Raw genomic sequence first — 14423 nt, 5'->3', positions numbered from 1 at the left:
ACTATGAATCCTTCTATCTATAGGTTGAACTGCATGTGATACTTGCAATGAGTAGTATTGTTGCTAGGAAAGAACAACAAAAAATGTCTGAAAATGATCCGAATGTGCTTCAGAATGGAAATTTACCTTACATAAGCTCTCTCCCGGACAGTCTATTGACAGTATTCTTAAACATTTGTTTGTTCCAGTGTTTTTTCATCCCTGACAGATTATGGATATATCACTATGATATACACTCATCAAAGTCATCAAATTTTGCAGAAATGTCATAAAAACCATGTCATTTGCACTTTAAAAGCAATTTTCTCAGAAGTTCTTGTATTGTACTCATTCATTTCAATAACTATTTTCTCATCACTTCTCTTTCTATTTCACATTTTCTGCTTTTTTTCCTTTTCCGCCCAACTTCAATCATAAGTCAAGAATTCTATTAAACAATTGTGTCCAAATCGGTGCAGCTAAAGTAAATCACAGCTTTTCAGTCAATCTTAAAACATGGCCTACACATTCTATTTCATAGTCATCATGCACTTGTGCCCAGCATAGATTCTGCACTCAACGGTATTTTATTCACATTTTCCTTATATTGCAAGTTAAACTTATATAACAATCTGTATACTATAAATCGAATTGAACGAGATCAATGAAGCGGGCGTAAATGTATCCATGCAAGCTAACGCGCGCGCGTGTGTGCTCCACTGAATGTAAAATCGGCTCCCATCGGTGATGAAACATTTTGCACACTGTGCTTAACATGCCACACGATGTGCGGGCGGGCGATATCATCGATATACACGGTAAATTATGCTCCGGTGGATAAAGCGCGTTTGTGATGCTCTGTCTGGTCGAAGGACAGAAACCATTCGGTGTTTTAAAACATACACTTAAAGATAAAAACGATGAGTTTAGTTTTTCATTTTCGATAATTCAAGCCGTTTCTGAGCTCCACTTATTAAAGTGGTATAGACAACGGTTTAAGTTTACTCAGACGTATCCCCTGACTTCTGCCTAGTGAACAAGAATGGATATTGTTTTGTAGGTAGATAGGCCTAATCATTTCCTTAAGCATGGCTTGATGATAATGATGTAAGAAGTGATATCAAATCCGTGAAATACAAACAACATTTGACCTAAATATTTTCGAACGTTATAGGGTGATAAATTGTGTTGCATAAAGCTTTGATTCAAACCCTGAGAAAAGGAAAGTGAGCAAGATATGCAACGCTTTGCAGTGCAGCAGAATAGAGAGAACAATCTTTGTCTAAGAGATCTATTTGCTGACAACAATATGCCGAGTATTTTAAAGGGATGATAAATAGTATTGATTGAGGTGAGGATTTAGCTTTTATCTTTTTGCACGATACTAATAGAGACCATTATATGAAATGTTAAAGAGCATACAATTCAAAATCAAATTCAAGTTTTCAAATTCAAATTCTATGAGGAATTTAAAGTTTATTCGATGAATATCGTTTTGAAATGGCTGAGATAACAAAACACAAAGCAAAACAAAGCCATCCCAATAAAAGTGGGTCCCACCTTTTTATTAGGATCGTTTTGTTTTGGATATCTCAGCCATTTCAAAACCAAGTTTTATCAAATAAACTTTGAATTTCTCCTAGAATTATATGCTCTTTTATAATTGATAAAATGTTTCTCATTTTCTCAAAAATTCATCATCAAAAAAGGTGGAAACCTGAAGCCCCATCTCAGCTGAAACTGGAAATCCTTTCCCATACACAATACTTCCTGATTTTGCCTTCAGGTCGTACTAAGTCAAGATTCATTCGGTCATGAAAATAATGATAAAAATCTCATGACGGAAAGAAAAAAAAAGATCGTATTGGGCAGTTGGGACCACTTCCAATAAGATAACTTTGTGTGTGTGCGTGTGTGTACGTGTGTGTGTGTGTGTGTGTGTGTGTGTGTGTGTGTGTATGATATTGAATATTCAATCATTCATGTAGTGCATATAATTCTTAGTATCCGGGACCATCATTCATTGAATCATCATTTTTATGGGGGACAGAATTTATGGGAATGGTGCCAGTGGGAGAGTGGAAAATTCTTGGTCAGGGTTTACGTATACTATGTCTGTAGAATGTGATCCGAAAGTTTGAAAAAAGACAACAAAACATGACGCAGCCTCCATGACGGTATGCAGTTATTACTTTTCTTAAAGCATTGTCCTCATTGATTTTCATGAAGGTCGATATCAAGGAGGAAGAACTAGTAATAACCTCGAAGTCTGTTTTGACCTTTAACCTGAAGACATTGACAAGAGACGATTCGAATTGCTGTAATCATTTTAAATCTGACATTTTACTGCGTGCTATTCTTATGCCGCAAGACTCGAATAAACTTACCAGAAAGAGCTGCAAGATTATATCTTTATGGGTATTGATCGTAAAGCCGTCGTTAATGTAGGGAGAAATTCGATTGGCGATGTTGTTCTCTCACGCAACCGGCCCGGAGCTCGGCTGGGAATTGTCCAGTCAGGCAGCCAGCCGAAACTCAAGGCTCAATCAAGCGTGGTTTATGTCGTGTGGGTGAAACACTCGCGGTACAAGGGGGTTGCGACTATACGTCGGCGTCTTTCCAGACTTACCCGACGCCAGCTTCTTCCACGGCAATGTTCTAATATAATATTGCACTCGCCACGATTTCTGATGTTTATCCACGCACGGTTTCACTCGACAAAGATGCAGTGCTTTTATTTTCTGCTTTGCCTTTTTCTTTTTCTTTTTTTGATATAAATTCTATATCGTGGAGTGTATAGTCTGGGTGTGGTTGTTCTTACCATCAAAGTTGAGTGCAGTTAAATGAAATAATGCGGCGATTGTTTTCTCTGGTATTTTCGTATGTTTTTCCAACTAAGGGATAAATTAAAATTGTGTAATTGCGAAACGAAGTGAAGCGAACGGAGTAAAGATATTGCACGCTTTGAACAAGAAACACTTTTCTCCCTCTTATGTCAGGGAGTCTGTGGTGACAGAAAGAAATAATCTTCTCGCTCCGCCCTTTATCATCAACAATTATTTCAAGTTCTTTCGTCTCTTTCTCAATTTTGAAGCCTGATTGCCCCAAGCAGCATGTTGAAATGCATTATTCGACACTCTCTAACCTCACTGAAAGTACATGCTCTACAATACCTGATTTGAAATGTTTATGTGATTTTGCATAATAATGTATAATATATGTTTGCCGCTTGTGGTAATCGTACCAGTGAAGTGTCTTAGTACATTGCAGGTTATTGCAAACGATTCTGAAGTAGTGGTTACATGACTATACTAACGGGCGCCCCAACTGTGACCACGTCTTAAAAAGGGAAAATACATAAACCAACACACACACACACACACACACATACGCACACACACACACACACGCCACCATCATTAAAGATAACTCCAGACCAGTAAAACATTATAATTTCAAAAGAAAGAGTAATATTTTACAATTGTTTTACAAGAACAGTGAAAATTTGATTTAAATCAGCTAAAAAGAAGGTGATGTTGTGAAGTTTCGTTTTTCTTTTATGAAAATGATTCTTGAACAGTCAATATGAATATGCACATAGTGCGTGACTGATGCCTTCGCCTCACAACTTGTCATGTAGTTTGTACATAAAATCTTTAGAACTTTATGTTTGCTTGTTTGTTTGTTTGTTTGTTTGTGGGTTTTTTTTTTTGGTTCAAACACGATTGGGCAACTATCTAAAAACCAAATGTATCTTACTGATCAATCATTTTTTAATATTTGACACTTTTGTGGCAGGGAAATTTATTTTTTTGCATTTCTTTTGCACATGATCAATGGAAAATTGTGAGGTGATGACATCGTAAGCACACTCATTTGCATATTCATATCAACTGCTTGAGAGCGCTTTTGCAAAATTTGGCAAATCTTTAACATTTTGTAACTTTCTTACTTTTAATCCGATTTTGATCAAATTTTCATTGTTGTGCTGGTAATATTCTACTCAGACCGACTGACTTGTAAATGGTCTGAAATTCCCCCTTAAAGTTGCACATTATCACTGTGCACGACCAATGTTTTTGTAATTCTTTCACAGTGACGCTTTGGTAGATGAAGTTTTTCTACGTCTCGCATTTCACAGAAATGCCTAGGTTATGGATTTGTGTGACTTCAACGCACCCCCTATCTTTCTTGAAATGTGTCTGTGGAATAAAATAATTCTGTGTTTGTTTGATTTTCTCGCCTGAAAACAAGCACAACATTCACGATATGACTCAAAGGCATGACGACATAGCTGATCATGACCATCCATTGTGGTCAACACTATAATTTTGTTTTAAGTTTTACTCTCTTATTCTGTGTTTCTATTCGGAACGGAATAGATAAATACCACCAAAATAGAAACAGGGTCGAATATTTGTATCAGCGATGTAATTTTAATCATCATATAATAATCATTTCTAGTTAGGTAAGAAGACAAGAATATGTTTAAAGATATCAATTTGCATGTACATCAGTCTATGAAGTATATTAGATATGTCGACAACTTTTAAAATCATAGCTAGCACACAGTGCCTTCGCTGAACATGTAAATACATTCATCACATAATATAGAAATCTATAACGAATACAGAAAGAAAAGAATACTCGTCATCCATTCACGAAAAAAAAAAAGAAACAGCACAAACTCTCGGCAGCTTGACCAAACTAATAATAAGATAGCATCAACGTAAATGACATAAATATACGGAGATAGATGCTTCAAGAAGTTGAGAGACATCATATACTCTGTCCCTTCATTGTTCTCTGAGCATTACGAGATAAGCTCTTTGTATAATGTTGACATTTTCTACTTTGTGCGTCATTTTGGTTTCTCACAACAACATGGTATTGATGAACATAATAGATACATATTCTATCATTGCATATGCAGTCTTTGATAGCGTCATAAGGTGACATCCGTTTGCACACTAACACCCAAACTCTGTCCTAGTACTACATGTTGTAATTAACAAGGAAAAGTTAATAATGAATTGTTAAATAACATCTAGCAGATCTAGAAAAAATCAAAGCAGTCAATATCTTTAAGATCATATAGGCGTGACATTCTATTTTATAAAAGTGCAATAAACGAGTAAAATGTAGTTGTAAGATATTTGAGAGAGAAAGCGAATATGGCATGCATAAGGTAACAGAAAAGCAATAACTGCCATCATTTTGATAGCATTAATATGAGAAACTACTAATAAGTTTGATATGTTGCTTTCCTCTGGGATGACTCTCAAATTTGCTAATACACAAGTCATGTCGGAGTGTCAATTCTTTTTCAAGAATGTTATGATAGGTATAAATGAGACCTTCTTGTTTGCATTGATAACAGAACTTGAGTCAAATTGACGTCTAGGTACGAAGTAACCTTCCGATTTATCGGGCTCATGGTTAATGATTAAGAAGCAATACTCCTTCGATACCTGAAATTATTATTCAAGAAACTGAAGACACTTGTCAAAAGACATCAAAACGCGGCTATTTTTTTTTTCTTCTTCTCAACCCAGGTAAATCTGCAGGCACTTCTCGGAAACTTAGCATTTTGTCACGACGAGCACTTATCCCAATTTCAAATTGGGTCATCGTCAGCACGAGCCATGAGCAATCCATGGATGCTTGCTTAAACCCAGCTTACTCTGATTAACACTCCGCATGCTACGTCAATTTCCTGACCATAGGTATGTGTATGAAATTTGTGCACATTTAACTCATTGACACAGAAAAGGTTAAACACTTTACAGCCCAAGGTTGATCTCCCAAACAAGCTCCCAAATGACCACACTTCCAAACCAATTATCGGGCTGGACTGCAGTTTTATATATCGACATCAAACTCGTTATGCTCCTGCACACCATAATCCATGTTTATAATAATTTTCCTCTTCAATAATTTTTACGTTCAAATATCGGAGATCGGTTTGATATTCCTTAACATTCCTCCTCAATTAATCACTCGGTAATATTCAATAAGCAAAAACAAACTGATTATTCTTACCCAAAAAAATCATGTTGATTCTCTGCTGATATTTACTTTAAATGGAAGGGTTCCAACTGAATATATTTCCAATAAATTCTTATCACACCGGTAATAGTCCTCAATTCATTTCACATTTTGCTCCCTCTTCTGAAACTGATTTTCAATCAGAAATTGAACCAACCATTAATCATCGTATTCTTTTAGGAACATTTTTATATATAAATGCAAGATACGAGCACACTGAAAAGAGTAAACCCATCATGAATCAAATTTTATCATTCAGTATGTATTGAACAGCGGAAAAACCAAGATCGATAGTGAATCGGTCGATTAACAAAACAAAATAACGTAATTTATATTACCACTGCCTTCTGTCACAAATTCATAAGTTGTGCAATTATAGCGACATCAATATGGGTAAGCTCTTCAGACATCAATAGTCTCCTTTGATAAGGAGGGACAGAAACGCATGGAGTAATATTCCATTTGTGCTTATGACGAGAAGTAAATGGGGTTGTATTGAAGCCAAGAACAAATTCATCTTTTCTTCGGTCAGTGCCATATATCAGGAGTCTAATATACGCTCTCTAATTTCACCTTGATCTCGCCTTATTATGATCATCCATTTGAGCCGACAATACCTGTTAGTCTTATTTTCAAGTTCTCCATACAATATCTCCCATATCCCTCAGAGAGGTACAAGACAATGATATGCCATGTCCAATACTACTTCGAAGCGCCAATCAAACACGCAGAGATAGACGAATATGTATCTATCTATATTGTATATATTTATATATTTCACTCTCTCTCTCTCTCATTACCTTGTCTCTTTTGCTCTATTGCCTCTTAAGACTATCGCCTGGCTGACTGCTCGAGACGTGAAATATATTGCAATATCATACGACAGTTTTGTATTTCATCCCGCCCCCTTTCCACTGCGCTCGGACAAGCCTTGGTGATAGATCATGTGCGAGTAATCTTACCGTTTTGCCAGCATGGTTTGCGATGCATCCACGCTTGTCATGCTTGTCTGTTGCTGTCTTTCGTAATAAATATCATGCGCTTTCCAAACATTTTCAATAAGTAATGTTGTTTGGCGACTGGCAACATGATCCTGGAAAAGCAATCTTCTCCGTTTGATAAAAACAAATTCATTACAGAGTGGAGAGCCAAAGATGTGATTTATTGCATCGCGTATATTTGCTTTACGCTCAGGGATGTTCTGCGCAGAGGCAAGGGAAAGCTGTGTGGGGAAAAACAAAAGAACAAACTTTGGAATAATGAACATTACCCGGGCACAATATGGCATACTAGTCTCTTTCTACATTGGTTCACAAAATAATTCAAGCTTCATTTTGTTCTGTGGTCAGTAAACTGTCTTTCAAGACATTTAAATACTCTTTTATAGGCAATTCTGTTTCGAGTTCGTCATCATTCCCGCCTCATCAACTGCTTGATGACGTAAGTAAGGATTGCTCTTCTCAGATGATGTTAAACAATATTAAAATCAAAGATTTAAAATTTCAAAATTGATCGCTGTTTAAAGTAACAGGCATGATTATGGACATATATTCTGCAAGTATTGCAAACGGAAGCGAATTATACACTTCATTTTGACATTCATTTTTTTTTTTTTTGGCATGGTAACTGCCCTAATCTGGTAGTGGTCTTTCTTTGAGAGACGAAATGCTAGGTTTCGAGTACACAAGTTTTAAACACTCCACTTCCATGGGATTTGATGAATAGATTAATTTCCTTTGATACAATATACATGCACATGTATATATATATATATATATATATATGTGTGTGTGTGTGTGTGTGTGTGTGTGAATGTATTTTGTTGTTGCTGTTGTTTCTTAGATTGAAGCATAGAGAATGTCCAATCAGGTGGATAGTACACAAAATTTCAGTTTAGTAGATCCACTTCATTTGATTTGTGTCCGAGAGAAGGGACTATATAGGAGAATACTAAGCTGTTTATGATACTGGCTTGATTGACTGATTCCTTAATCACGATTTCTGAGACATTAGAGAGTGACCTTAGATACAGCTACAAGTTGACTTAATTGCATGGGAGAAGAAATGCAAGGTCATAAGCAAGGCCCCAATTATTTTGATGTTTTTGAGTCCATTAAAACAAAATGCCCACTGGAATGGTAGCGCTAAATGCATTAGCAGCGGTCAGCGAGAGTTAGATACACACGGTATGCTCAAGATTGTGAAAATCGTTATTCACATGAATATGTTGCGCTATACCTCTAACCGTACCCTTTCGTGCATATTGTACTACGCACTCCTAAAAAATGCACATTTTTCTGCCTTCCCTCGGTGCAAAAATTGTGTGAGACAGCAGGCCCACCAGATTTGCGCATTTTCTTCAACGCCGCACACTCCTTGCAGTTTACACGGGACACACATTCGGCCTTCACATTAGTATCTCTTCTGTGGGATATGCCTGTATGTATGAGTGTGTGTGTGTGTGTGTGTGTGTGTGTGTGTGTGTGTGTGTATGTGTGTTTAGAACGTTCAGATGGAGCGTGCATAAAAGTGATATTGTTCCGATGTATAATTCAAAAGAATATGTCGGCAGGAATTTGGGTCACGAGAAACTATCTGCCCTGGAGGTCTGAATCGCTCATCAATTAGCGGGGAGAAAAAGAACGAGAAAATGGAAAAATATGGTGAAACAAAAGAAAAGTGCAATATTGAATCATATGTTACTGTTAGATGCAGTTCCTAATGGGTCCGGATTGGATTTTCTTTAAGGACTTTTTTTTTTCGTCATTTCAAAGGGTGAGTGAGTGAAAAGGGGAATGAGATGATTACAAAAAGGTAGAGGTAGCGTGTATCTGCATAATTATTTGGTGCGGTAATTTGTCATAATGCTAATATCGTCTTCTTCTTTTCGTCATATTGTTATTGTTGTTGATTTTTTTCACCTCCAACAAATTAGGGAAACAATGAAATGTCCGCGTATACAAACAATGTCACGAAATCAGTTCAACAATAAAGACACAGGTAAATTATTAACAAATAAAGGCTATATCATTATGGTAAACTCAGAAACAAAATTTCTGGAAATGTAGGGGACTGCTTAAAGGCAGAGCTTGTAGTATGCAGTCCCCTCATAAAAAGGGGGGAAAATTATTACAGGATGTATTACAAAAATATTACAGGTTGTATCTCCGTATCACGACCAAAAAAAAAAGAAGAAAAGAAAGTAAAATCCTGATGTATCCCTCTGCACATCGTTGAAAAAAAAAGGAATGGAAAGAAAAAGAAACCGAACAAAACTCAAACAAAATACTGTGAGTTTTTTTTTCTTCACTTCTATTTCGAGTTAACGCGAAGCCGCTCTTCCGGTAAGTACATTAGAGAAAACCCGAAGCGCATATATGCTTGAGCAGCTGCCGAGTAATCTCGTTAAGTGTCAAATCTGAATGAGCGCAAAAAGCAAGAGGCGAACACATGGTGATTAATAGATATACAGTACATTATATGTACACTCTGAGGTATCGATGACATTTTGCTACCAACCGGAGATATATATATATATATATATATATATATATATATATATATATATTCAAAATTATAATCCTTTAAGACAACTTAAATATTGTGCGATGTAAGTTAGGACAAATAACAAGACAAATCGTCAGCCTCATACTTGTTTAGCATGGAAAACGCTGTCAAACACATTCCTAAACGATACGGTTTAAAGTAATATATTTGGTAGGTAGATGAGTTTGGAAAATTACAATTCAACAAGTCGAATTACACAAAAAACAACAACACCAAAAGCAAAAAAAAAAAAGTTTTGATATTACTTGCGATGACATTGCCTTACACACTCAACATACTGCTTCTTAAAATTCGGGATAAATGAATGAAGTACGTAGACCTCTATCCAAACATTTAACATACAACCATTTTAGGATTGAAGAATTTATAAGTTATGCGACTATGTACCAAGACGTTTGCATTAGGCGTTTTCACATCAGCCCGATGTTTCGAAATAGCGCGCTGTTTTCTGACTTGGGAAATTAACCCGATCACGAAATAGCGCGCTAGTTGATAATGTGAATACAAATTAGCGCGCTAATTGTTCGAGAAAATTTCTCGAGTCCAACCCGGGAAATTTCCGAAATAGCAGGATAATTAATGCGAACTAGTGCGCTATTTGATAGTGTTCGGGCTGATGTGAATAGGAAATGAAATAGCGCGCTAATTTGCGATCGCGAAAAATATCTCGAGCTTGGATTTTTATCGGGCTGACGTGAAAACGCCTAATGTGTATTCAATCGCTGACTAAATTCTTTGTTATCATTGTGATGTGAACATTTATGTTGGGAAAGAATGAAATAAAGGAGAAATCAGATAGATATGCTCCTGACTTCAAACAAACTTGGAACCAGCATAGGAGGATATTGCGGTTTGGAGACTTTCATCTGGAATATCAAGCATGACAATACACCAACCAAAATATACAAGGAGAACCACACAAGTAGAACCGAAAAAAATATGTGGCATACTACTGCTTAATAGACAGGGATTCAAATCCGTCGTTACCAACTTGATTTCATATAAGATACCTTATACTGTGTAGAAAATGAGGTGGCTCTTTTGTATCATGATATCAAAAGAATTTGCCCAGTCGTACAGTATTGCACAATAGAGTGTACTTCGCACGTTTCACTTCAGTTTGGCTAATCAGTCCGTGTAATCATTGTGGTTGTGCAACTGTTCGCCGTACCGCACAAAAATAAAAGCCAGCATAATTTACGTAATGAGTATTTCTAGGCATGTATCACGTGGTATTTAAAACGTTCATATCCCAGAGTTTCGAGCATATGTCGTGAATTTACATCGAAAGTATACAAGCAGTGGACAAATATTCCACAAAATGAACTCGATCGCACACAGATTAAAATCCCATTGATGCTTTCTATCGTAGAGACCATATTGCTTTACGTAATATGTCAAAGTTATAGGCAAAATAACTCCTCGTTAGACAGTTGCTTTAAGCGCGGATACATCTAAATCAAGCACAATCTCTCCGGCAGCAGCTGAACATCTGTACACAGCAAAACGTTAGACATATCGCTTACGTAACAAATACAATTGCACTTATAAATCCTTCACGTTTTACTGTTATGATGTTGGTACTTTTTTTTTCTCCAATACACAGAACATAGTCTGAAATACTTGGTCCATTTTTAAATACATTATTGACATGTCTTTGGTGGAACGTTCTGAAGCGCTTCCGTGTGGGATTTCTAAACGCTTAAAGCTTATTTATATCTTTTTTTCACGTTATCCTGTTGTACTAGAATAAATGACTTTTTACTATGACTATTCGTAATATTTCGTGATTGTAAATTCTATGTTTTTGATTTTCTCTAGACTTATTTGTTTTATATACACCACACGTGCCTGGAAACTAAACAGAAACTACCTATAATGCGTCTGAGTGATCACCTAATGCACCTAACGTTAGCACGCTAACGGAGAAGGTGTGTTGATTCTAGCATCACCCTCCTAATGACCTCTTCTTATCTCATACGATAATACTTCATAAACATACATGACTGCTATATGTTTCGTGAGTTATGATAAGTATGATAAGACGGTTTTATATTATACATCGTAAATGCGTTGGATATAGCGCAACTGTAAGATAATCATCTTTTTTTTAAAGATGCTTTTAATCATATTTTGATGACTTAGATATAGGCTACAATCGCACTTCCGACTTTACGTTCTGCGATTTGTCGCAGACGTGTCTACCATATTTTAGTGGATTGTGTCACAGAAAATCCTATAGTGGCTGTCACTGGCTGGTGTCATTAACATTTTGACCACCATTCTATTCAAAAATGGATATTTGAAGTAACAAAGACGCAGATGAATTATGTCAAAAGTATTTCGTTTGATAACATGGAATGATTGTCCTCAGTTCCTGTAAGTGCCTACATTTCGACAATCCATCGCGTATAAATCTCTATTGCAAGTGGTACAAAGTACAAAATGGTCATATCAGACGAATGAGCAGTCCCTTTCCAGAACGGACTTTGAAAAATCAACCAAAAAGAAAAAAGCCGCTGGCAGTTGGGAGGTGTCGTCACATGATATTACACGCTCCGCACTGCCGCCACGCTCGAAGCGGTATCCTGTAGGCTGACGATTGACCCTCTTTGTTGTTACCACCAACCGTCACCACCCGTACCACTTCGTTGAAGAGGGAAGCCACGTGCCAATTGAACTTCGCGGAACACTCGACGTAGGAGCACTTCCACGTCTTCTTCACCATCTGCGAGATGTGTCTTCGCGGAACCCTGGACAACCGCTGCAGATCTTGTTTATTTCCGACAACTATCATGGGAATCTCGTAGCCCACGGCGTCGGAGTCAAAGCACTCCAGGATGTGTTCGCGGAGGTCCTTGATGTACTGGAAGCTCTCGGGGGCGGTGATGTCGTACACGAAAATGAGAACGGACGCCGTGCCGATGGCGCTAGCGTAAGACTGCAGTTCTTCCCACGTGCAGGACGCGGCTGCCCGCCTGCACACTCGCCCGTCCAGCGGGGAGTACGGAATGACCGGCATGTCCACTATACTCATCTCGTAGATCTGCTCATTGGCGATAACGGCGGAGGTGTAGATGCAGGGTTTCGCCGTGGCGCGGTATCGGGACGGCAACTGGCACCGGGCGAACTGCTCGATGATAGAGGTCTTACCAACGCCGGGACCACCGATAAGAACCACGTCAATCTGGTTCTGATCCATCGGCGGAGGACTGGATCCCGGTGTACCGCCACCGCTGAGGCGGCTCCCGCGCTCGTCGCTGTCTGACTTAGAACCAACGGAACCCAGGTCGTCTAGCATTTGCAGTCCCTGGCGGAAGAAAGAAAGGTGAGAGAAATCCTGAATTCGATTTCTCGCTTTTATATACACCCAGACTCCAAACGACCTTCCCCTTTGTGGATCCAATAACGACACGAAATCAGTGGACGTCAACCCAATCAATAAATTCCATTAATCTGCGTGTTTCGACATCGATGCAGAAAATCATTCGCGACAAATCATTCAAGTTCCAAAAGTGAACCTTACGAAACGGTGTATTCCAGACAATTCCTTTGACCACTGTGCGCGCCTGTACGCTCACAACTCCGTTAATTCTTTTTCGCGAAGCCATACAAAGGAGACAATACGAAGATCGAACATAGTAGACTCGTTTTCAACACACATGAAATTTAATAGCATGAGAGTACATGATAAAATTATCCATAGAAGCTGTTCGTTTCCATGGCACCAAGTTTTTTCCTTCACAGAAGTAACACATGAAGATGCATTCTCCAGATGATTGAATTTTATTTTTCAAACTTGATCGATGGGTGAGTGATGATCTTTCTGCAGACGCGGATTACAGACCCTGTTCGTAAACAAGTTTGAAGGATCCAGTGGGGGGGGGGGGGGGGATGCGTAGCCCAGCTCTGTTTGACGAATGCGATCCCAGAATTATAATTCCGTTCAAATGATAGTTAAGTTACTGACGGTGCGTGTCGAGGGCACTTTTACTCGTATATCCTTTGTCTGTCCTACAAGTTCAAACCTTTAACAGCAAAGGCATTAGCTGAAAATAGAATGAATTATGGCGAAAATGTATGCAAAAGTCACACCGACAGTTCATGATGTTTTCAGATATTGGGTATGCGCAGGATCACACTCTAAAATGATCGCAAAGTCTCTTCTCATCCTGAGCACACTAAATTTACCAGTAGACACCGCTTAATATACAGTGGCTGCAGTTGCGCTGTGGTTTCCCTGGCGTTTCCGTAATCATCACCGCATTATTTCCCCTCCTTTAAAGAGATGTAACACCATCTGCTATCACGTATTTAACCGAGAGGTTTTCTGGCTAATGTGAGTGACAACGTCTCATCTAGACCTCACAGCCTGTGGTGGGAATGCAATCGATTGTGAATACGCCAGCACGGATGAGCAAGAAGGAACCTCGCCGGTGGCAAAAGCTCTACATTCCCTTCGAAACGCTCCCTTGATTAAAAATGCCTGAAAACGGGAGGAGTGAAGAGAGAAACCTGGGAACAATCCATGCTATAACATCAAGGGGACGTCGCATAAGGAGTAGAAGACATGGATTTCTGTCTGATTTGAACAGTGCAATTGTTCAGTTCGTTTTGGACAATCCTCTTTTGACAAAACGAGAACATAAATAGGCGAGTGGAAATCAAGAGTTACAGTCGTAGACGGGGGAGGGAGGTGGGCGAAGACGTAATGATTCTCTCAGAGTGGATTTCAGCAGGAAAATGACAGGAGAGTCTTCAGATGCACAACTTAGCAGAAACCTTGGGATCGCGTCCTTGTGCGTCCTTACGAGGCACGTCTAGGATGA

General features: G+C 38.3%; 1 protein-coding gene across 1 annotated transcript; it reads right to left on the bottom strand.

Annotated features, from left to right (window-relative positions):
- Positions 1-12091: 12091 nt before the first annotated feature.
- On the bottom strand, positions 12092-12895 carry LOC139709056 (ras-like protein family member 10A). Its single transcript, XM_071621021.1, has one exon. It carries the CDS (start codon positions 12893-12895, stop codon positions 12134-12136), a length of 762 nt encoding a protein of 253 aa, XP_071477122.1. The 3' UTR covers positions 12092-12133.
- Between the last annotated feature and the right edge of the window lie 1528 nt (positions 12896-14423).

This window comes from Diadema antillarum, unplaced genomic scaffold (genome assembly GCF_040938485.1).
Source record: "Diadema antillarum isolate AM-2024a unplaced genomic scaffold, OU_Dant_1.0 seq00001401_RagTag, whole genome shotgun sequence".
NCBI classification, from domain to species: Eukaryota; Metazoa; Echinodermata; class Echinoidea; order Diadematoida; family Diadematidae; genus Diadema; species Diadema antillarum.
Note: the sequence above shows the minus strand (reverse complement) of the source record. Positions and strands in the feature narration are given on the sequence as shown.

Excerpts from the sequence above, each read along its gene's own strand:
- LOC139709056 (XM_071621021.1), bottom strand. The coding sequence starts at position 12,895 with ATGCTAGACGACCTGGGTTCCGTTGGTTCTAAGTCAGACAGCGACGAG.